Here is a 26036-nt window from a genome sequence, read left to right as displayed (position 1 = left end):
TTCATAGATTTAAGACATAGACACTAGACACTAATGATCATGTAATAAAGACACAAACATAAACAAAACATAAAGCATATATTTCGAAAAATAAAAAAACAAGGAAATTAAAGAACGGGTCCACCTTAGTGATGGCGGCTAGTTCTTCCTCTTGAAGATCTTATGGAGTGCTTGAGCTCCTCAATGTCTCTTTCTTGCCTTTGTTGCTCCTCCCTTATGGCTCTTTGGTCCTCTCTAATTTCATGGAGGATGATGGAATGCTCTTGGTGCTCCATCCTTAGTTGTCCCATGTTGGAACTTAATTCTCCTAAGGAGGTGTTGATTTGCTCCCAATAATTTTGTGCAAGAAAATGCATCCCTTGAGGCATCTCAGGGATTTCTAGATGAGGAACTTCCTCATGCTCTTGTTGAGGTCCATGGGTGGGCTCTCTTGTTTGCTCCATCTTCTTCTTAGTAATGGGCTTGTCTCCTTCAATGAGGATGTCCTCCTCTATGACAATTCCAGCTGAATTGCATAGGGTGCAAATGAGATGAAGGAAGGCTAATCTTGCCAAAGTGGAGGGCTTGTCTGCCACCTTGTAGAGTTCTAGGGATATCATCTCATGAACTTCTACTTTCTCTCCATTCATGATGCTATGGATCATGATAGCCCGGTCTATTGTAACTTTAGACCGGTTGCTAGTAGGAATGATAGAGCATTGGATGAACTCCAACCATCCCCTAGCCACGGGTTTAAGGTCAAGCCTTCTTAGTTGAACCGGCTTGCCTCTTGAGTCTCTTTTCCATTGAGCTCCTTTCACATAGATGTCCATAAGGACTTGGTCTAACCTTTGATCAAAGTTGACCCTTCTAGTGAAAGGGTGAGGATCTCCTTGCATCATTGGCAAGTTGAATGTCAACCTCACATTTTTCGGACTAAAATCCAAGTAATTCCCCCTAACCATTGTGAGCCAATTCTTTGGGTTCGGGTTCATACTTTGATCATGGTTCCTAGTGATCCATGCATTAGCATAGAACTCTTGAACCATTAAGATTCTGACTTGTTAAATGGGGTTGGTGAGAGTTTTCCAACCTCTTCTTTGAATCTCATGCCGGATCTCCGGATATTCACTCTTTTTGAGCTTGAAGGGGACCTCGGGGATCACCTTTTTCTTGGCCACAACTTCATAGAAGTGGTTTTGATGGACCTTTGAGATGAAGCTCTCCATCTCCCATGACTCGGAGGTGGAAGCTATTGCCTTCCCTTTCCTCTTTCTAGAGGTTTCTCCGGCCTTAGGTGCCATTGATGGTTATGGAAAAACAAAAAAAAAGCTTAGCTTTTCCCACACCAAACTTAGAAGTGTTGCTCGTCCTCGAGCAAAAGAAGAAAGAAATGAGTAGAAGAAGAAGAAATGGAGGAGATGGAGGTGAGGAGTGGGTTCGGCCAAGGGGGAAAGAAGTGTTTGTGATGTGTGAAAATGAAGGTAGTAAGGAGGGATATTTATAGGGTAGGGGAGAGAGGGAATTTGGTCATGGGTGGGTGGGTTTGAGAGGGAAATAGTTTGAATTTGAATGGTGAGGTAGGTGGGGTTTTATGAATAATGGATGTGAGTGGTGAAGAGATTATGGAGAAGAGGGTAGGATTTGATAGGTGAAGGGAATTTGGGGAAGAGTTATTGATGGGATTGGTCAAGGGTATTTGGGGAAGAGTGTTATGGAAAGGTGTGAAGAGGAGAGAAGAAGAGGTGGGGTAGGTGAAGATCCTGTGGGGTCCACAGATCCTGAGGTGTCAAGGAATTCTGCTCCCTGCACCATTCTGGCGTTCAAACGCCCATTGTGTGCCAATTCTGGTATTTAACGCCAGCTCTGCTACCTTTCCTGGCGTTAAACGCCAGTTTGCTGCCCATTTCTGGTGTTTAACACCAGCCAGACGCCAGTCAGCCCTTTCTGCCGTTAAACTCCCAGAGTGCTGTCCATTCTGGCGTTTAACGCCCAGAATGCTGCCAGGCTGGGCGTTAAACGCCCATTCTGCTATCCTTACTGGCGTTTAAACGCCAGTAAGCCTGTCCTCTAGGGTATCCTGTTTTTGATGTTGTTTTTTATTTTGTTTTTGATTTTTCAGTTCTTTTTGTGACTTCACATGATCATCAATCTAAAGAAAACATAAAATAACAATGAAAAATAAATAAATATAATTAAATAACATTGGGTTGCCTCCCAACAAGCACTTCTTTAGTGTCAATAGCTTGACAGTGAGCTCTTAGAGAGCTTCACAGAGACTCAGAGCTTGATGTTGGCCTCCCAACATCAAACTTAGAAGTTGAGTGTGGGGGCTATGTTTGACTCTGTATTGAGAGAAGCTTTTCAAGCTTCCTCTCCATGGTTACAGAAGAAGATCCTTGAGCCTTAAACACAAGGTAGTCCTCATTCAATTAAAGGACTAACTCTCCTCTGTCCACATCAATCACAGCTCTTGCTATGGCTAGGAAGGGTCTTCCAAGGATGATGAATTCATCTTCATCCTTCCCAGTGTCTAGGATTATGAAATCAGCAGGGATGTAAAAGCCTTTAACCTTCACTAAGACATCCTCTACAAGTCCATAAGTCTGTTTCCTTGAATTGTCTGCCATCTCTAGTGAGATTCTAGCAGCTTGTACCTTAAAGATCCCCAGTTTCTCCTTTACAGAGAGTGGCATGAGGTTTATACTTGAACCAAGGTCACACAGAGCCTTTTTAAAGGTCATGGTGCCTATGGTACAAGGTATTAAGAACTTTCCGGGATCCGGATTCTTCTGAGGTAATTTCTGTTGAACCAAGGCATTCAGTTCATTAATGAGCAATGGAGGTTCATCCTCCCAAGTCTCATTACCAAATAACTTGACATTCAGCTTCATGATTGCTCCTAGATACTGAGCAACTTGCTCTTCAATAATATCTTCATTCTCTTCAGAGGAAGAATACTCATCAGAGCTCATGAATGGCAACAGTAAGTTCAGTGAAATCTCTATGGTCTCTATATGAGCCTCAGATTACTTTGGTTTCTCAGGAAGGAACTCCTTAGTGATCAGTGGATGTCCATTGAGGTCTTCCTAAGTGGAAATCACTGCCTTTCTCTCCTCTACAGGTTCGGCCATGTTGGACGTGTTTATGGCCTTGCACTCTCTTTTTGGATTCTCTTTTGTATTGTTTGGGAGAGTACTAGGAGGGATTTCAGTAATTCTTTTACTCAGTTGACCCACTTGTGCCTCCAAATTTCTAATGGAGAATCTTGTTTCAGTCATGAAACTGTGAGTGGTCTTACTTAGATCAGAGATTATGGTTGCTAAATCAGAGGGGCTCTGCCTAGAATTCTTTGTCTGTTGCTCAGAAGATGATGGAAAAGGCTTGCTATTGCCAAACCTATTTCTTCCACCATTATTATTGAAGCCTTGATTAGGCTTCTGTTGATCCTTCCATGAGAAATTAGGATGATTCCTCCATGAAGGATTATAGATGTTTCCATAGGATTCTCCCATCTAATTCACCTCTTCCATTGCAGGATTCTCACGGTCATAAGCTTCTCCTTCAGGGGAGGCTTCTTTAGTACTGCCTGATGCAGCTTGCATTTCAATCAGACTCTGAGAAATCATATTGACTTGCTGAGTCAATATTTTGTTCTAAGCCAATATGGCATTCAAAGTATCAATCTCAAGAACTCTTTTCTTCTGAGTTGTTCCATTATTCACAGAATTTCTTTCAGAAGTATACATGAACTAGTTATTTGCAACCATTTCAATGAGTTCCTGGACTTCTGCAGGCGTCTTCTTCAGATGAAGAGATCCACCAGCAGAATGGTCCAATGACATCTTGGACAATTCAGATAGACCATCATAGAATATACATAGGATGCTCCATTCTGAAAGTATGTCAGAAGGACACCTTCTGATCAATTGCTTGTATCTTTCCCAAGCTTCATAGAGGGATTCACCTTCCTTCTGTCTAAAGGTTTGGACTTCCACTCTAAGCTTGCTCAACTTTTGAGGTAGAAATAATTTGGCTAAGAAAGCATTGACCAACTTTTCCCAAGAGTTCAGGCTTTCTTTAGGTTGTGAGTCCAACCATGTCCTAGCTCTGTCTCTTACAGCAAAGGGAAAAATCATAAGTCTGTAGACCTCGGGATTAACCCCATTGGTCTTAACAGTGTCACAGATTTGCAAGAATTCAGCTAAGACTTGATGATGATCTTCCAATGGAAGTCCATGAAACTTGCAATTCTGCTGCATTAGAGAAACTAATTGAGGCTTAAGCTCAAAATTGTTTGCTCCAATTGCAGGAATTGAGATGCTTCTTCCATAGAAGTCAGAAGTCGGTGCAGTAAAGTCACCAAGCATCTTCCTTGCATCTCTACCATTGTTGTTATTTTCGGCTGCCATGACTATTTCTTTTTCAAAAATTTCTGTTAAGTCCTCTCCAGAGTGTTGTGCATTAGCTTCTCTTAGCTTCCTCTTTAGAGTCCTTTCAGGTTCAGGATCAGTTTCAACAAGAATGTCTTTATCCCTGTTTCTGCTCATATGAAAAAAAAGAGAACAGAAAAGAATAAGACTCCTCTATGTCACAGTATAGAGATTCCTTTATGTGAGTAGAAGAATAGAAGAAATAGAATGAAGAAGGGAGAAGAAGGAGAATTCGAACACAGAGAGAGGGAGTGGGTTCGAATTTTAAGAAGAAGAGTGTTAGTAAATAAATAAAATAAATAGAAAGAGATGAGAGAGAGAAGAAATTCGAATTTTAATTTAAAATAAAAGAAAAATATTTTTGTTTTTATTTTAATTATTAGTTAGAATTCGAATTTAAGAAGGAAAATAAAATAAAATTAGAAATTAAAATAAAATTAGAAATTAAAACAATTAGTTAATTAAAAAGAATTTTGAAAAAGAGGTTAATGATTTTCCAAAATTAGAGAGAGAAAGGTAGTTAGGTGGTTTTGAAAAAGATATGATTGAAATAGAAAACTTTTAAAATCAAACAAAAAGTTAAGTAGTTAATTGAAAAAGATTTGGAAATCAAATTTTGAAAAGATAAGAAGTTAGAAAAGGATTTTGAAATTAAATTTTGGAAAAGATATGATTGAAAATCATTTTGAAAAAGATTTGAAAAGGAAATTAAAAAGATTTGATTTTTGAAAGTTGATTACTTGACTAACAAGAAATTAAGAGATATGATTCTAGAATTTAAAGATTGATCCTTTCTTAATAGGCAAGTAACAACTTGAAAATTTCTGAATCAAAACATTAAATGCTAGCTATGATTTCGAAAATTATGAAATAAAAATAAGAAAAATATTTTGAAAATCAATTTTGGAGAATTTTTGAAAAACTTGAAAGAAAAATGAAAAAGATTTTGAAAAATTTTAAGAAAGAATTCGAAAATATCAAAAGGAATTTGAAAAAAAAAATTGATTTTGAAAAAGATTTGAAAAGATAGAATTTTTAAATTGAAATTTATGAGTAAAATAAGGAAAGATATATTTTTTTGAGTTTTGAATTTTAATGATGAGAGAGAAAAACACAAAAATGATACAAAACATAAAAGTTTAAGATTAAAACGAAAAATGCATGCAAGAACACTTTGAATGTCAAGATGAACACCAAGAACACTTTGAAGATCATGATGAACATCAAGAACATATTTTTGAAAATTTTTAAGAAAAATATGCAAGACACCAAACTTAAAAATTTTTAAACTTTAGACACTAGTAATTCAAAAATGCTTATGAAAAACAAGAAAATACACAAAATAAGAAAATTTAAAAATCAAACAAGGAAAATCATCAAGAACAACTTGAAGATCAATGAAGAACACATGCATATATTTTTCGAAAATTTAAAGAAAATTTAAAAAGCATGCAATTGACACCAAACTTAAAATTTGACACAAGACTCAAACAAGAAACACAAAATTTTTGGTTTTTTATGATTTTATTAAATTTTTTTGTAATTTTTTTAAAATTATTTTAGAAAAAGAAAATAAATAAATTCAGAATTTTTAATAGGAATTCCAGGAATCATGCAATGTTAGTCTAAAACTTCGGTCCAAAAATTTAGACATGGCTAAATAGCCAGCCAAGCTTTATGTGAAAGCTTCGGTCCAAAAAATTAGACATGGCTAAATAGCCAGCCAAGCTTTAGCATAAAACATACAAGCATGTCAATGAGAAGTGGAAGCCTCAGTCCAAAAGATTAGACATGGCTAAACAGCCAGCCAGGCTTCAACATATCTTATGAAACTCAAGAATCCGTTCTTAAAAAATTCTGAAGAACACAGTTTTTTTTTGAAAACTTTTTCGAAAACTAAGTAATTTTGTTTTGTATTTTTTTCGAAAATAAAAAATAAAATTACCTAATCTGAGCAACAAGATGAACTGTCAGTTGTCCAAACTCGAACAATCCCCGGCAACGGCGCTAAAAATTTGGTACTCGGAATCGTGATCTCACACTTTTCTCACAACTCCGTGCAACTGACCAGCAAGTGCACTGGGTCATCCAAGTAATAAACCTTACGTGAGTAAGGGTCGATCCCACGGAGATTGTCGGCTTAAAGCAAGCTATGGTCATCCTTGTAAATCTCAGTCAGGCGGATTCAAATGGTTATGAGGTTTTGATAATTAAAATATAAATAAAATATAAAATAAGATAGAGTTACTTATGTAATTCACTGGTGAAAATTTCAGATAAGCGTATAGAGATACTTTGTTGCTTCTGAACCTCTGCTTTCCTATTGCCTTCTTCCAACCATGCGTTACCTCCTTCCATGGCAAACTGTAAGATCCTCTCAGTGAAAATGGTCCTCTACGGTTTCTGCACGACTAATCAACTGTCGGATTTCTCATCTCAGATGAAAAATACCAGGTACAGCTACCGCATGGCTAATCATCTGTCGGTTCCCGCTAGCGTCGGAATAGAATCCATTGATCCTTTTGCACACTATCACTTGCGCCCAACATTCGCAGGTTTGAAGCTTGCCATAATCATCCCCTCCCGGATCCTACTCGGAATATCATAGACAAGGTTTAGACTTTTCGGATCCCAGGAATGGCTGCCAATTATTCTAGCCTATACCACGAAGATACTAATCTCACGAACTCGGTCAGTGTATTAGATATCTAAGAGAATATACTCCGGCTGTCGTCCAATGACTACGTTGAACATCATGTAGACCGCTTTGTGGTTGTCAGGCACGCGATCTTGGCTAAGTGAGTAATGAAGATTGGGTGATTGTCTCGGGTCACCCCTTCATTCTGACTTAACTGAATTAAGTACGAGAGTATATCTTGGAGAAGAAGTAGGCGTGAATTGAATAGAAAACAGTAATAATTGCATCAATTCATGAAGAACAGCAGAGCTCCACACCTTAATCTATGGGGTGTAGAAACTCCACCGTTGAAAATACATAAGTGAAAAAGGTCTAGGCATGGCCGTGAGGCCAGCCCCCAAACGTGTACAATGGTCTATCAGAACATAAGATGGTTAAAAGACGTAAAATAAATCTCTAAAAGTAGTTTTTATACTAAACTAGTAACCTAGGGTTACAGAAAATAAGTAACTAAGTGCAGATAGTGCAGAAATCTACTTTCAGGGCCCACTTGGTGTGTGCTTGGGCTGAGCATTGAAGCTTTTTCGTGCTTATACTGTTCCTGGAGTTAAACGCCAGCTTTGGTGCCAGTTTGGGCGTTTAACTCCAATTCTAGTGCCAGTTTGGGCGTTTTACGCCAAGATGTTTTAGGATGATTTTAAACGCCAGTTTGGGCCATCAAATCTCGAGCAAAGTATGAACTATTATATATTGATGGAAAGCCCAGGATGTCTACTTTCCATCACAATTGAGAGCGCGGCAATTGGGTATCTGTAGCTCCAAAAAATCTACTTCGAGTGTAGGAGGTTCAGAATCCAACAGCATCTGCAATCCTTTTTTAGTCTCTGAATCAGATTTTTGCTCAGGTCCCTCAATTTCAGCCAGAAAATACCTGAAATTACAGAAAAATATACAAACTCGTAGTAAAGTCCAGAAATATAATTTTTGAATAAAAACTAATAAAAATATAATAAAAAGTAACTAAAACATACTAAAAACTATGTAAAAATAATGCCAAAAAGGGTATAAATTATCCGCTCATCAATAGCGAACGCCGCTTTACAAGCAGAAGTCCAACGAACGGCAGAGCTATTAGTGGCAAAACAGAACAATGGCAACAAAAAGGACTATCACAAGAAGGTTAATGACGACCTTCACCAAGAACACCAATCTGAGTCAAACACGAAGACAGGCTGAGCACCTCCCAAAACAGAAAGGCGGAGGATCGCCCCTTCTCTGAAGAAATAATAAACTTTGAAATGCCTAAAAACTTCACGCTCCCAATGACATTGACACCGTACAAGGGAATCGGAGATCCTAAGGTTCACGTTACTAAATTTGAATCCATGATGTTTCTTAACAGTGATTCCAATCCTATCTTGTGCCAATCTTTTCCTACTTTTTTAGATGAAGCTGCTTTACTGTTGTTTTCTAATTTACCTGCAAGTTCAATCTCGAGCTTTAATGAATTCGCCAAGTTATTCATAAACTACTTTGTAGCGTCCAAGATTTACGTACGAGATTCAGACTACCTCAGTACAATCAAGCAGGGGCAACATAAGAGCCTAAAAGACTACATGATATGTTTCACAACGGCAGCGATAGAAATTCCAGACCTCAATCCAGAAGTACACCTGCATGCATTAAAAATTGGCCTCCGACCTAGAAAATTCCAGGAAGCAATAGCAGTGGCAAAGCCGAAGACATTGGAAGAATTCAGGGATAAAGCAATTGGACAAATCGAAGTCGAAGAACTAAGGAAAGCCCGAAGAATGGAAAGACCACCATCTCAAAAAGAGGAAGAAAGGCCGCACAGATCTCAAAACAAGGACCTAAAGAAACCTTTCAAATTGACACCAAAATTCGATTCGTATACTAAGTTCAACACCAAGAGAGAGAATATAATTAAAGAAATCCTACACAACAAACTTATAAAGCCGCCCAGCAAAGCAGGAACATATCAAGATCAGAAGTATGTAGACAGAAATAAATACTGTGTATTCCACCAAAAGTATGGCCATACCACCGATGAATGCATAGTAGCCAAAGACCTATTGGAGAGGTTAGCCAGACACGGTTTACTGGACAAATATGTCACTTTCAGAAATCAAAAGGAAGAAGCCAAGGACATTGACAAATTGAGCCATGGTTCAGATCATAAAGACAAAGGAACTTGGCATGGAGCGGTCGCAACTCCTTCTTCGAAAGGAGAAATAAATTACATTTTATGAGATTTTGCAAGAGTAGGAGCAACCAATGCGACCAGAAAAAGAAGCTACTGAGCCATGGTGATGATGAATGGATCTTGTCAAAAGATACACAATTCACCTCCAATGGAACAAATCGCCTTCGATGCGTCCAACTTCAAGTTGCAGTGCCGGAACTTGGATGATCCAGTGGTGATTTCGGTACACATGGGAGAGCTAACAATCAAATAGGTCCTACTTAACCCCGGGAATAGTGCCGACGTATGGTTCTATTCCACTTTTAAAAAGATGCAACTCAGCGATAAATCCCTGCAACCCTCAACCGGAGAATTGGTAGAATTCTCCGGAGAAAGGGTACCCCGTATCAGGTTACGTATGGTTGAGAACAGCACTAGGGGAGTTCCTGAACTCAAAAACCCTAGATATCCAATTTTTAGTGGTTGATTGCACTAGTCCTTATAATATTATTTTAGGACACCCGTCTCTTAACTCTTTTGGAGCTATTGTTTCCATAGTTCACCTTTGTGTAAAATTTTCTGTGCAAGACAATATAGTGGCAACAATTCACACTGACCACAACGAAGCTGGGCAATGCTACAATGCAGGCTTAAAGACCATTCTAAAATAAATCATCCCAAGAGTCCACTCTGTCTACAATACAGAGAGCATTCCAACTCTGGCCAAGCTGGACCCTCAGAACAATACCAGTTAACCCACCCCAATAGGCGACCTAAAAAAAGTACAATTAAGGGAAGCTGACCAATTTACTAACATCGGTTCTATTTTCTCTACAAGAACTAAACAACACCTCGTCGAACTATTGAGATCCAATTTTGATCTTTTTGTATGGACACCTGCTGACACGCCAGGAATCAATCCGAACTTTATATGCAACAAGCTAACAATCAATCCCAATGTCTGACCTATATGACAGAAAAAGCGAAACTTGGGCACAGAAAGAAGAAACACAGCAATAGCATAAACACAAAAATTACTTGATGTAGGATTCATCTGAGAATTCATATTCTCATCATGGCTAGGCAATGTGGTGATGGTTAAGAAGAGCTCGAAAAATGACAAATGTGTGTAGATTTTACGGACTTAAACAAAGCATGCCCGAAAGATTCCAATCCACTCCCAAACATCTACAGACTAGTAAATAATACCTCGGGATTCCAAGTGCTCAATTTTATGGATGCTTATTCCGGCTACAATCAGATACTAATGCACCCCGATGATGAACACAAAATAGCATTCATAACTAATCATGGTAACTTCTGTTATAAAGTCATGTCTTTTGGTTTGAAGAATGTAGGGACTACTTACTAGCGATTGATGTACAAGGTCTTCAAGAACCAGATTGGCCGAAACATCGGAATATATGTTGATGACATGGTAGTCAAATCAACCTCCGAAGAACAACATAAAGCTGACCTTAACGAAGTATTCTAACAACTTAGAAAATATAATATCAGATTAAATCCGGAAAAATGCGCATTTAGAGTACATGGAGGCGAATTCCTCAGATTCTTGCTAACACATAGGGGGATAGAAGCCAACCCTGATAAATTTCAGGCTGTAATACAGATGCAGTGACCTCTGTCAATCAAGGAGGTACAACAACTCACAGGCTGCCTAACAGCCTTGTCACGTTTCCTGCCCGCAGCAGTCGCAAAATCATACCACTTCTTCAACATACTAAGGAAAGTCGAAAAGTTTGTCTGGATGGATGAGTGTGAAAGAGCTTTTACTGAATTTAAAATTCTTCTCAATTCACCACCCATACCTCAGAAACCTCAGCAAGGTAAACCCCTATATCTATACCTTTCAATTTCAACTAACACAATCAGTTCTATACTTATAACAGAAACAGGAAAGGAACAACACCCAGTATATTTTATGAGTAAAGTCCTACATAATGCCAAGACAAGATACCCAACGATAAAAAAACTGGCATTCGACTTAATCATTACAACTCAGCATTTGTGACACTATTTTCAAATGCACCAAATAATAGTTCGGACTGGTTAGCCACTATGTCAAGTATTGGCAAAATTGGACCTAGCAGGACGACTCACAAAATAGTCAATATAACTTTTAGAATTTGATATCTGCTATCAATCACGAGGATCCCCCGATTTTATTTCAGAATTTACCACTATTGAAAGTACAACCACTGAGTGGGAGCTATATGTAGATGGCGCACTGAACGAAAATGGATGTGGAGCCGGAATCTTACTAAAGGACAGCATCAGAGTGCATGCAAAACAGTCAATAAAATTTCTTTTTCAAACAACCAACAATCAAGCTGAATATAAGGCGCACCTGGCCGGATTAAGACTAGCAAGAAAGATCAGAATCCAAAGCCTAAAGGTATGCTGTGACTCTCTCCTTGTAGTACAACAAGTAATCGGTCACTTCCAGGTACGAGATCCCTTCCTAGTTAAATACCTAAATATAGCGAAAGATATAATGCAACAATTTCAAAATTTCGAAGTAACACATATACCTAGGGAACAAAATTGTAGAGCAAATATTTTATCTAAATTGACTACTTCCAGAATAACTGATTCATCAGATACTATATTACATATCACACTAACAGAACCGAGTTTAGATGCCAAAATTATTTTAAGTATATCATAGGAAGAAGATTGGCGAAGTCCATATATCTAATACTTAAGAACAGGAAAAATACCAAACAATGAACACCCAAGGTCATTCAGGCACAAGGCGAGCCATTACACTATCATGGGAGAAGACCTGTATAAACGAGGTTTCTCTGGACCATTGCTGAAGTGCCTCAGACAATCAGAGGCAGAAGCCACCATAGCCGAGGTTCATGATGGCATTTGTGGCCACCACACGGGAGGAAGGAGCTTGGCCGCGAAAATTTTACAAGTAGAATACTATTGGCCGAACTTGCGCAAAGATTGCATGAACAAAGTGTAGAAGTGCGATGCATGTCAGAAATGTGCACCACTCATTCATAGTCCAGCTGAACTATTGCACACTTCAGATGTTAGCTGGCCTTTTTACAAATGGGGGTTGGACATATTCGAACCATTCCCAGTATCCCCAGGATAGGTAAAATTCCTATTAGTAGCAATTGATTATTTTACTAAGTGAATAGAAGCACAACCGCTTGCAATAATAATCTCGGACAAGGTACGCACCTTTATTTGGAAATCAATCATATGTAGATATGGTTTGCCTAGAGAAATTATTTTTGATAATAGTCGGCAGTTCATTGACAAGAAAATTGCATCATTTTTAACTGACTTTCACATTAAGCATCGTTTCTCCTCTGTTGAGCACCCACAAAGTAACGGGCTCGCAAAGGCAGCTAACAAAATCATCTTGCAAGCCTTAAAGAAAAATTAATAGCTGCTAAGGGATGCTGGGCTGAGCTAATACCAAAGATACTATGGAGTTACAACACGATGCCACAATCCACGACTAATGAAAACACGTTCCGATTAGTATACGGGACGGACTCTATGATTCCAATAGAAGTCAGTCAAAGCTCAACTCGGACCGAGTACTTTGATGAAGACACCAATGTAGAAGCAAGATCAGCCAAACTCGACACAATAAAAGAAGAATGATCTTTGGCCAAAATTTGACAGAAGTCCATGCAATTAACTATGCAACAGAAGTATAACAAAAAAGTACAACAAAGGACACTACAACAAGGATATTTAGTGCTAAGACAAATAGAAGAAGTCTGAAAAACCATAGGACATGGGAAATTAGCAGCAATATGGGAGGGGCCTTTCCGAGTTTCCAAAGTCATCGGAAAGGGGGCTTACTGCCTCAAAACATTAGACGGGATGGCCCTACCCAACACTTAGAACATTTCGCCTCTGAAGTTTTATTATAGTTAATCTTTCATTGTAACCAAGTTGAAGTGGACAGGTACTCTTTTTTCTTTATCACGGGATTTTTTCCTAAGGAGGATTTTACTCGAACAAGTTTTAATGAGGCCGACCACTCCACGCCTTTCAAAATTGAAAGGCCTTTTCTATATAACAAATGAAACACATTCTTCTTTCTATTTTTACATTGCTTTATCTACTCGATCATTTTATTCAAATCAACATAAGTAAAAAAGTTGGAAACGACATTTACAAATAGCATGCGATAATAAACATTCAAAATATTCTAAAAGTTCAAACCGACATCGTACCTCGGATAACAGTTCACAAAATACACCAAAACCAGATCGGTAATCAAACCAAATATTTCAAATACAAATTTTTCTAATAATTTATCTTTTTCAAGAGGGGCCGGGGAGGAACATTTTCATCATGCTCCTCACCCGCCTCATCTTCAACAAGTTCTCCATCCACCACTATCTTTGTTACATCAAGCTTCCCAACATCAAATTCAGGTGCAAACATAGCAGTCTAGCTCACAGCTCAGTCAAAGCCAACAGCAAACATTTTTAAAACTTCATTCTCCAGCTTGTTAATCGAGAAGTCATCTGACCTTTCGACTTGTTATTTTCCTTAATTTCATTATGGAGAAGACGATTTGATCTTGAAGCCTGCCAACCTCCTCCTCCCTATCCTTCATTTTAGAGGTAACGTCAACAATGACGTCCTCTTTCTCCCCCATTGGTCGTTCTAGATTCACAACTTTTTCACCTACAGCACCATGCTCTTCACCCAACAATTTAGTAGCACGGCCAACGCCCAGTAAATGCGAGGCCACAATCTATGACAAAAATAAAAGAAAACTTAAATCACATATACAAATAGCATAAACCAAATAACATAAAGTATATATACTAACCTGGATAAACTTTTCCATTCCTTCCATTCCCATACGACGAGTCAGTTGCATATCCCCAGGATACTGAGAAAATCTGTAAGCCAATTCAAATACGGGATAGTGTTCGCTCCAAAAGGATTGGGAGTTCACCCCCTCTATATACCCATGGAGTTTCCTCTGCTTCTCAAAAATTAAATTATCACCTTTGTCCTCCTCGGAGAGTACCACCAGTGACTTTTCAGACTCGATCCTTTTTCTCTTAAGAGAAGGAAGAAGTCTGGTACTTGAATGAGCAACATCCCCACCAGTTTTTTTCTTTACACCTGAACCGCTACCCACCCTTCTGCTTTTCTTTTTAAGAAAAGATTGCAGCCGAGAAGTAGAAAGATTAGGCACCCTACCACCTGCAGACAAATGAAGTGCTATGTGAACAATTAGCAACCAACAAGCAAAAAACAATTAAAATACATTACCTATATAAGCCTTTAACCCTCTTTGTCATTTTCTTTCTCGAAATTCAACAACCCAAGAATTGACAAACATTCACCATCAACAAAACATTCTATCAAAAAAATCTAGAAACTTATCTTCTTCCTCATTTCTCTCCACAGCCTCAAGAATTTACATTGGCTCAGGACACCAATACAAGGGAAACATCTCTATCAACTCACCATCCAAATAAAAAGGGTATCCGGTCTCTTGCAATCAAACTTTTACAAACATAGACTTGAAGTTTTTAAAAGAAGATTTATATAACAAGAAGATAGAACGACTTGGAAAGTTGCTAAGGTAAACCCACAACCCTTTCCGCACCCCCTTAGATTGAAACAAAGAAAAGAAAATATTTAACGAAGTAGGATATTCCAGAAAAGCTATCAAACATTCATAAGCTCGCAGAAAAGCCAAAGAGTTTAGGTGTAACTGCGAGGAAACACAGTTCAATTGCGTCAGAATTTTGCCTCAAAATCAGAAAAAGAAAATTTCAAATAAAGTTCTGTAAAACAGGAAGTATATATGTAGAAATAAGCTCAGTTTCCTCTCCTCTCACAAACCCTCTCCTCACTACCACAAGGGAGGAGTTCGATGCCAATAGTCGAACCCTCTTTGATCAGTTTCAGAACCCTAAGCTCCAACAATGACTTGTTATCACGATAGGTAGAAGAACGAGTTTTAACATCAATATGCACCCAGTGATAGGTATTTTCGCTTTTAACCTCGACTACATTTTCCTTTTCTTTCTCTCTAACCATAGTCAAAAGACAAAAAACATAGACAAAGACAAAAGAACTAACCTTCGAAAGTCATGTCCCTTTCGCGAACTTAAGCATGAAGACCAAAGTCAAGAGTTCGTGTCTCTTCCCAAGATGAAAAACATAATAAACTATTAATAATATCCACTAACTTAATGGGTAATTCAAAGTGTAACTGTTCACATATCATGATGAAAAGAACGGACCAAATCTCATCTAGAGAAGCAAAGGCAAATTTATTGCAGCCCGGTTCATAAGGTACAATAATTATTAATTGCCAATTTTTAATTACTATTGTTATTTCCAAAATTTAATTTGTTTCAAAACTCAAGCTTGAACAATACCAACGTGCATTGAGCTTGGGGGCTAATATATTCGTCCACAACTGAGGTATAACTATATGACAAAAGCTCAACTTGCTAAAATGTAAGTTCGGCAAGTCAAGCTTGGGGGCTATGTACCGTATCCCTTATACATCGGTGGAACCGGATTATACCTCGGCAAGACCCAAATAAATTCAAATTATTTAAAATCCTTATCATTAGTCGGCCACGACTAACGGACTGATGAATAATTCAGCTATATTAGCTATAAATCAGAGCCTAAGCCGACGATAAGGAGGCAGAAGTTTACCAACATAGCGCAAGACACTATACTCGCTCTCTTTTTAAGATATTTCACTGACTTGAGAGTCTTTTTTGTAGGTACCACACTTGGGTCCGAGTTCACGAGGATACTACGCCCCTAAGACAGAAATTGCAAGAGCTTTCAAGAATTATGCGGAGCCGACCTATAGCAATGCAGCGTATCCTTGCGAGAACATATCTTATAAAGTATTCTTGTATATATGAACTTTCGAGATATAGTTCGACCCTTGTAATGTTGTCATACACCTTTATTATTATTTTTGATGGAATGAACATAACTCGAATGCCAAAGAATACGGTGGGTGTGTACTTATAAAGGACACTTAGATGCTCAAGTCATAGTTATCAGAACCGAACCAGAAATTGACCTGGCTAAACTATTGGGTTATTGACTTAATGGTTCAACTGATGAGTCACTGATTGAACCATTTGACCCAGTGATAATTAAATAAATATATAAAATTATAATATAGTTAAAATTTAAATAAATAAAATAAGAATTTAATTTTGATGTACTGTCAGTATAAAATAATTTTACATGTGTATTTAATTATGTAATATTGAATTAGTAAAATAACTATTTTTTAGATTGATAGTATGAATGGTCATCCAAAAAAAGAATATTGTATTAAAATTAAATTATAAAATAAATAAATACAATATTATTATTTAAAAAATAAAATTAATATTTTATATTATTCAAGTTCGAATAAATTTATTTTAATATAGCATATTAAATTATAAAAATGCTAGGTGTCCAAGTCTTTTTATAACCAAATTTAACGAAATTGTTTAAAAATAAAAACCCGTGCCATTCTCTCTCCTTTAACAATCGTTGCTACTGCTTCTTTTTCTTCTCACATTCTTTCTTTCTTCTTCCTTCTTCAACGTCATTATTGTCGTCGCTGTCACTGCCATCGTCATTGTCGTTGTCACCACAGTTTTTTTCTTCTTCTTCTTGATGTTGTTGTTGTTAATTTCTTCTTCTCTTTTTTTTTTTCTCATTACCCTCTTTTATTATCATTATCATCTTTCTCAATTCTCATCGTCTTCATCATCTTCTTCTCTTATAAATGTTCAAAAAATTAGAGAACATAAATTTTGGTGCACAGCACCAATTTTTAGTATACAGCACAAAAATTTTTTAAGGATCACCTGCCTAAAATATTGACACCCAACCAACAAAATATGCATAACAGATAAATTTGTGTGAACAACGTAAAAATCTTATTGCATAGCATAGAATTTTTTATGTGCAGGATAGAAATTTTTGAAGGACTACGTACTAAAATATTGACTCATCCAACTAATAAAATACATTTGCAGTAAAAATTTGTGATATGTGTAAAGATTTGTGTGCTATGTGCAAAAATGTATGTGTTATGCGTAAAAATATTTGTACTATATCGATAAGTTTATGTTATGTGCAAAATTTTGTGTGTTATACTTCAAAAATTTGTGTGTTATATCAATAAATTTTTGTGCTCTCCAACAAAAATTTGTGTACTGTAAAAAACGCGTAAAAAGAGTAGTGATGTATGCACACATTTTTTTCATTGGATTTTGCACCAATTTTATTGAACTTGGTTATAAAAAGATTTGTATACGTAGCATCACTCATAAAATTATTATTAGTCTTTAATATGACAAGTAGAAGCATAGCTTTTAGAATGTATATAATTGTTAGCCTATAGATTTATAAGGGAGATGTTGGCCTTGGAAAAGAGTAAGTTATAGAACTGGTCATGGTCCCAAGTTCAACATATGCTTGGGCTACTTTTTGAATTAATTCAAAAGAGTTCCTCCTACCGCAATCCAACACGCTACTGGTGCACCATGGAGGCACACGGGTATGTTAACCCGTCGAATCAACTGATCCGGTTTAATCTGGATTTGATCAATTTGATGCGAATTTGATCAGTTTTTTGTGGGTTAATTACAGAAACAGTCAGAATCTTAACTCAAACTAGTGTCGAGTCTAATTCACTAGTTTTTTTTTATTGAATCGACCGGTCCAATCCGAGATAACTATGGCTCAAGTTAATAAGTATTTAAGAGACATATAAGAATCCTATGAATATAAAATATTAGAACTAAGAGAATAAAAGCATAAAATATGATATTAGTTTGTAGAAGTTCATGAATTTCCCTTTGTTAAGAGGTAGAAAGTATTTTATATATAGACCTTAGGTTGATAAACAATATTAACGTTATGATAGTTTAGTCATTAAGTCAGAAATTATGACTAACAAGTTCGTTAGTTATAAGCTAAGAAGCTTCACACGACATTAAGCAGTATTTATTTAGTGTCTATGTTTATAGGAGATCGTTTGCTTGCGAGATACAAATTCTTTTTTTTACTAATTATTTTCAAAATTTTAATTTTTTTTTTGTCATACAACTCTCTCTCCCCCTTTCCCTCTCTCCCTTCCTCCCCCCACACACATTCTTTAAGACACACTCTACTAAAGGATTCATATAGTGTCTCCACAAAGACTAAAATCCTAATGTGATCTTTATCGAGGCTCAATATAAGCCATTAGTACAAGCCTCCAATCACGATTTTATTCTTTATCTTAACCATTCATTTCCCTATCTCTTATTACTCTGTTGTTGTCCTTTCCACCTTCTTTCTTCTTCTGTTCTCTCCCTCTGTTATTGATGTCACTATTGCCCCTCATCTCTTCCTTTTCCTATTCTCTCGCTTCTTCTTACTCTCATACCTTTGCCTTCAGTTATTTGCAGCTCCTGTCTTCCTCTTCCCGTCCTTTTGCTCCTACTTTTCTCCTAGTTATGCCCTCAACCACTATAGTCATCCATTCTTTCTGACTTGCATTTGTCTTTTTTTCTCTATCCTCCTTACTTCTACTACAAGAAACTCACCGAAAACCATTAGATTTACGGGTGGGTTTACAAAAAAAATTCGCCTGCAAATTTATTATAATCGGATCTAGCGGTAGACAATTTTGGACAGTATAAAAGCTCGCCGGTAATGATTACTGTCGAATTTTTTTATTTGTTCCTAATTACCAGCGAATTTAACTGCAGTATTTAACTTTTAATAGACAAATTTTTGAGTCTTTGCCTCAAAAAATTTTTTCGAAGGTAACATAGTGCCATTAAATTATTTTTTGCACATTTATTACTGTCAAATTTGTCCTACAATAAATCCGATGGCAATATATAATTTTAAACGATTATGCTACGTGTATACCAAAATTAGCTACCAAAATCAGCCACTAGTATAAAATATATGTTGAAATACAAATACAAATTAAAAATAAATTAAACCACACTGTATTATACACAAATACATTAGTGGCTGATTTTGGTGTACAAATAGCATTTTTGAAATTATAAAATATTATTTGAAAAATAAATTAATTCATACTGGCGAATTTACCCTATGGTAATCATGAATTTTAATTTTTTTCTTTTTAAAAAGACTATAAAAAATACATGCTATAACCTGATATATCATAATCAATTTGTCTAGAATTAATATTCAAATTAAAATTAATGAAAATCGAATACTATTTTTAAACAAAATATTCAACTAAAATCTTAAATAACAAAGTTACATAAGAAAAAATCAAACAGATAAATTAAAATATTATAAAAAATAAAACAAAACCCTAATCACTATGGATCATGATAATCGTCGTCGTAGTTGTCCCCCTGGTCTTGCTATGTTAGCGGTCTAGGTGATGGTCTCGGTGCCTATACTAGTGCTTGTGTAGAGGATGAGGAGCCCCCTCCAACAGTGGTGCTGCCACTAGCGTGCATCTGGTCATAATATATCACCAGTGCGCATCTGATCATAGTATATCACCATTTGCTGCTGCATCCATTGGATCTGCTCCAGTTTTTACCTAAACTCCTCCCTCAGGGACTCTGTCCTTACATCACAAGAATTCCTCTCTGGCATGTATGTGAGGAGCTCATTATGCCTATTTTCAGGCAGATACAACTGTTAACCCTGATCCTGAAGGCTGTGGGTCAAGCTATGGACCTGCTCACCAAATCGACATCTTGGGATCTGCAGGGCTGGTAGCTAAGGTGGACGAAACCCTCAAAGTGAAAATGTGAAGGCTGCTAGGAACAACAACCTCAGCCTATAGAAATGATTCTTGTACAGCTCAGATGTAATTTGGTACCACATTGTATTATAATCAACTATGGAAGTAGATGAGTTGTTGCCATCTTCTCCACTTTGCTGGATTGCTAATTAGCAAATCTCTCCTTGTTATCCTTCAGTGTGAGAGTATACTTAAAGACCTCCGCCATCGTCACCTCACAGTCCAATGACTTAGACTGCATATGTTGAATGGAGCGGTTAAATAAATTGAGGGTTAAAGAAAAAAACGAAGATAAAATAAACTTAATATATTAAAACAAGTTATATACTATCCTAGCATTTATCTTCATAAAAGTCTTTAAACCGTCAGTATACTTGGACACCTTGACCAATGCCCTGTTGGCCCTATAGGTGGTTCGGTGACGGTTGAACCCCTCATCATTCTGCCTAGCCATGCGGTGATTTAATATCTTCTTGATCATGACATCGTGAGTCTTATCCTATGTAATTTTATCCTACACAAGAAAACAATTAGTATTAGTTAATCCAAATTAAATACATAAACAAAACCAAAGATAAAACTAGTTAAAGTTTACAACCTAATTCATCTAGTATCACCTACTAAGTTTCTAACCTAAACCTAGTATCCACAAGTACTATTCCAACTTGACTAAGGAGAATCCAACCTGGTTTAATAGCTACCAAATATTATCCTAACTTGGCTAAGGAGAACTAATCCTAGTTCATCTCAATCAACAAAACTAAATACACAGAAAATTACTTTAACTTTTTCAATCTATTTCTTTTGCCTCTTTTAAATCTTTTTACTCATGACTTTTTTAATTTTCTCACTTTACCATGATTTAGCCTTTTTCTTAGTTATAGAAAGATAGACATCAGATAGCCATAACAAAGAAATCTCAAATAAAGCTCAAAGAAAAAAAAATATTTATGAAGTATGTGTATGAGATGATACTCTAATTTCACTCTATTTTCCTGCCTTCCAATGCTGTCATGAAGTCAGCTATATAGTGCATGTCTTGCACTTTAAAATGCTTCACTTCCTCTACACATTTGCTACTGATTCTGTCCGTTGCTGCATCTAACCTTGAAAACACTTTTATCACTTTCTATTAAGGATTTTCTTGCTTCAATCTAATTGTCTTGCTTAGATAATTTTTCATCTGAAGTTGTAGAAGTTGGTATTCAATAGTATTGCCTGCATTTTTTTGTCTCTCTCAAGTTGCAGTACAAACTAGAGAAAATGCCAACTGGAAAAATTTACAATGCTTGGTTTGTAAAGAATTGACAGTTGAAAAGGCCAAAAAGAAAAAGTTAAAAAAAAAAGAGAGATAGAATGAGCCTTATGTTAGCTATTATAAGAAGGTTAAGACTTCAAGTAGTTCCACTACTGTTCCACTATCTCCACTGCTGCCGCTACCCTCAATCTCTTTGGATGAGGACTGTGATGATGATGAGGATGAAGATGATACTGAGAATTATAGCTTATATTTTTAGTATGGTTGAACGTTAACAATACACTGATGTTTATAGTTAAGTATCAATACACTTGTTTTTTTGTTCTGAATTGACTTCTTTATTTATAATGCTTTTCTTTTAGTTTGAAAATACGACGAACTTGTTTATTTTTTGGAATATTATGAATGTTCTAAAACAAGTTAGATGAAAATTGAATTAAAATTTGTCTTGATTATATTTATATTTATTTTGTATGAAAATATGTTTATTTTGCAATGAAAAAATCTAAAAAAAATTCTGTTTTACTATACTGGCGGATTTATAGACAAAAAATCCGTCTGTATGTAGAGTTATAAATGCTTTTTTAGGATTTAATTACTGACAGAAAATCTGTCGAACAATCTGACGTTTATAGTGAAATAGATGGGATGATTACCAAAGAAAAATATGCCGATAATAGAAAAAATCTGTCAATAAATTACAGACAAAAAAATCTTTCGGTTAATTATTAACCGGAAAAAATCTATCGATAAATAATTTTTAACAAAGTTTTTACTGATGGACAATATTCATCAATAACTAAAAATTCGTCTGTAATAAAGACCAAATCTAATTTGTATATAAATCTATTTTTAATAAGTAGTTTTCTAGCAATAAATATTTACTAATAAACTACATATGTATTTTGATGATTAGTTTTTAAACATAAATTAAATAAAAATTATTTAAAAATTAGTTGAATAAAGAATTTTGTACTTTTATCAATTTAACTTTTTTATTATAATTAGAAATCAAATTTAATCTTTTTTATTAAATGGTTGAATAATTATTACGTAATTTATAAAATATATAATAAAGATATAAAAAGTTTAGTGTATTTTTTTCTAAAATATTATTCATCACAAATAATTTATAAAATACGTGCTTTACTATTTTTAATACTCAAAATAAAAAATTTATTGGTTAAAAAAATCAATCTACTATCTTGGCTAATCTCATATTTATATATTTAATATTTAATATTAAATTTAAATATGGATAATATACTAATATGAATAAAAATATTATCAATTATTTAATATTTTTATATTATTTAATTATATATATTCAATATGTTTATGTAAAATTTTTTGTTATTTTTATCTATTATATGTATATTTTTACTAAAAATTTCTGGATTCGATCACTAAACCCGCATGTATCATCATGTTTATTCCCAAAAAGAAGTGAGTTGGACATTATTACCATAATTACAGCTAAAGCTAAAACTAGAAGTAGGAGCTAGTAGTTGGGAACATAGTCTAATCTCTAATGGTAAGGTGTTGACTGTTGATGATTCTTTTTCAGATTCAGATGCATGAATGTAACCCAAGTATGGGGAGAAGCCAGACGGGGGTGAAAGGGCACCTGTCCTTGACCGTACTCAGAAAGGGTGCCTCGTGTGTATGAGAAAGACACAAATTAAAAGGTAAATGTCCGGTGTCCCCACACCCTCACCAGTCACCATTCATGAGAGCTTGTGATGTCTGCAGATAAGTGTCCTGGGCCCATTGGCCCACCCCCAAGAACTCCCCTCAGCACGGCGTTTCCTTAATTGAATGAGAATTATTGCCCACGTGTGATTGGTTGAGGTGATAAGTGTTTGGATTCTTTGATCAAGAGTTTTATAAATTCCAAAATAGACACAAAATAAAGGAAAACAAATTATTGATAAAAAAAAAGTATATAACATTGTATTAGTATAAAATTGACCGTTAAAAAATATTAAATAATTTAATATTTTTTAATTATTATTTTTATATAAAAAATAATTATATATAAATTGTTATCTAAATTTAAAGTTTTTAAAATTAACTTGATTATTAAATTATAAAATTAGAGGTTTAAAAGATTAAAATTTTAACTGAGTTTTAATTTCAGTTGAATCGGATATAATAAAATATATTTTTTAAAAATAATTTTTATTTTAACTTTTTTTTTTGGTGACTAATTATTATTTTAACTTGATTAACAGCTAAAATATCGCATCGATTAATCGATTCTTTAATCGATTTTTTAATTAATTTTTTTATCTGAATTAAATCGATCTAATAATTAATGTCAATTAACTCAGTTGAACAGGTCAATTTGATTACATTATCAAAACCATATATACCTAAATTAATATAATTAGTCGAATTTGAGATAATTTATTCCCATATTCCATTATTAGATGAAAAAGAAATGAAAATTAATGGTGACCCAACAGGAGGCAATGGTAATATTGGTAAGGTAGGAAGTAGGAACCTGGAACTTGCATTTGGAGGGAGGCTGGAAGGGTGCTATGATTACAATTTATTTATGGAAAGTTGGTAATTTAAAAATAAGTAATGTTAAGAAGATAATAAAAGATCACAGTTAAATAATTCTAAATTTATTTTATTTAATATTTTTTATTGTCTTTTAAATATTAACGTTTGAAAATACCTTTTTCGACTGGCTTTTGATTATTGCCCTTTATTCCAAGTTTTCTTTTTTTATCGTTTAGGCATTGGATAAGCATCAGCTCGGTTGATAAAATTTGTCCGCTGGCATTTGCCATCTGGCAGCGGTGGGAATTAATAATGTTGAAGCTTGGCTCGTCTTTTATTGTGTGTGCATCCCATCCATCATTTCACTCTCCTTTATCTTCGGTCAAAAAGATTAAAGAGAAACCAAAAGAAGTAACACTTAATAAAATATTGATTTGGCTTCGATGATAGCCAACTTAGTGACATAATAAGGAATTGATGTTTGATGACCCACCAAAAAGCATATTTAAGTAATTGAATCCATTGCATTTGCGCAGGTTTTTCGTTACTTTCACATGTGTGTTTTGCTACTATCTAGTTCAGTTCTAGTTTCCACCTCTTCCCAAGTTAGATTCAACTTTCACATTCACATTATTTTCCCCGTAAAACAAAGTGGTGCTTTTGAATATTGCCCAAAGGCCATTGAAAGTATGTGTGTACTTAGTTTCTGAAACAAAATCATTGACGTCTTTGAAAGTTTGGTGAATATCATGTACTGAAACGTGGACACGGCTGAAATTCTAAAACAATATGGGGCCTCCCACATGAAACTTTCTCCAAACACCTGGTGTTCAACCCTGCAAGTAAACATTCTCGTCTAGTTCTCTGGTTAGGCTTTCAGATCAGTTCACTTCTTTACTTTACTCCGAAGAAAATAAAGAGCTAGCGCTTTTTACACTAAATTTTAAACTCTAAATTTTAAATTTTAACTTTCAAATATTAAACGCTAAATTTTATAATATTAAATTTTTAATTTTTAATTTAAATTATTAATGTAAAATATAATAAATAAAAAATTAAAATTTATTTAATTAACAAAATTTATTTAAAGATGACCCTGATTTAATTTTTCAAATTCATAGTTAATACTCAAATTCGTTTGTAACTAATTTTTTAAATTTGTTCTCTCAAAATTTTATTAATTATATTAGTTCTTTAAAAATATAACTATTAATCAAATTAATTATTTTTTCAATTGAGTATAATGTCATGTTAAGTATTACATATTATAAAATAATTGATTGACATATCATGTGTTAAATTTGTATGATTTATTATTTTGTGATATATAGTATCAATAGTATGTCATTATATTATGTGACACTTAACATGATACGTCATTAACTAATTGACAAAAAAAACGATTTGACTTTTGGTTATACTTTGTAGGAACTAATACGATTAATAATTTTTTTCAAGAATTAATTTAAAAAACGATTAATTTTTTAAGCACGAATTTGAGTATTAATACTTAATGGATTTAATTAATTAATATGTGTTCTAAAGACATATGTTAAATTTACAAATTAAAAATTTTTTATTGAAAATATAAAAGATTTAAATTTTTAATACCATTGTTTTGTATTCATTAAATAAAAATATTTAAAATATATTACTAATAATATACTTAAAACACATATTAGCTAAATCCATATTGAATTTGAATAAAACTCTACATCAAAGCAAAATACTTAACCAAATCTAACTAAAATTACGCGCTTCTTTCTCTTTCTCCTCTTTCTCCTTCTCCATTCCCTTTTTTTTCTCTTTTTCCTTCTCTATTTCCTCCTCCTCCTCCTTCTTTTTCTTCTTCTTTTTCCAAATTCGTGCACGCAGGTTCTTCTTTTTTTTCTTCTTCAATATTGCGTCTTCTTCCTTTGATTTTTTGTTATTGTCATCATTAATAATACCAACATTTTGTGAACATTTTTATTAGTTTTGGTTTTTTCTGCTGCTATCATTAAATAATTTTGGTTCATTTTTTAATTTATTTCGGTTCATTTGCTGATAAGTATTGACCAAATCTTTTATTCCTTAAGTAATTTCGGTTTATTTGTTAGTTTAATTGAGATTCATTTGGATTCAGAAATAAATTCGATGAGTTTTTGTTAATGATTGAGTCTATTTTTAGCAAAAAAAAATTATTTATTATCACTTTATTCAATTGTATTAGATTTTAT

At 34.8% G+C, this 26036-nt stretch overlaps 1 protein-coding gene and 1 non-coding gene across 2 annotated transcripts; both read left to right on the top strand.

Moving 5' to 3' along the window:
• The first annotated feature begins 3882 nt into the window (after positions 1–3882).
• LOC112767955 (small nucleolar RNA R71) lies at positions 3883–3986 on the top strand. Its single transcript, XR_003185394.1, has one exon. It is a non-coding gene; the product is annotated as a small nucleolar RNA R71 (small nucleolar RNA).
• A 4362-nt stretch (positions 3987–8348) lies between these two features.
• Positions 8349–9320, top strand: LOC112763644 (uncharacterized). Its single transcript, XM_025809264.1, has one exon. The coding sequence runs from the start codon at positions 8349–8351 to the stop codon at positions 9318–9320; it is 972 nt and encodes a 323-aa protein (XP_025665049.1).
• Positions 9321–26036: the final 16716 nt, after the last annotated feature.

Source organism: Arachis hypogaea, chromosome 17, assembly GCF_003086295.3.
Source record: "Arachis hypogaea cultivar Tifrunner chromosome 17, arahy.Tifrunner.gnm2.J5K5, whole genome shotgun sequence".
Taxonomy (NCBI): Eukaryota; Viridiplantae; Streptophyta; class Magnoliopsida; order Fabales; family Fabaceae; genus Arachis; species Arachis hypogaea.
Note: the sequence above shows the minus strand (reverse complement) of the source record. Positions and strands in the feature narration are given on the sequence as shown.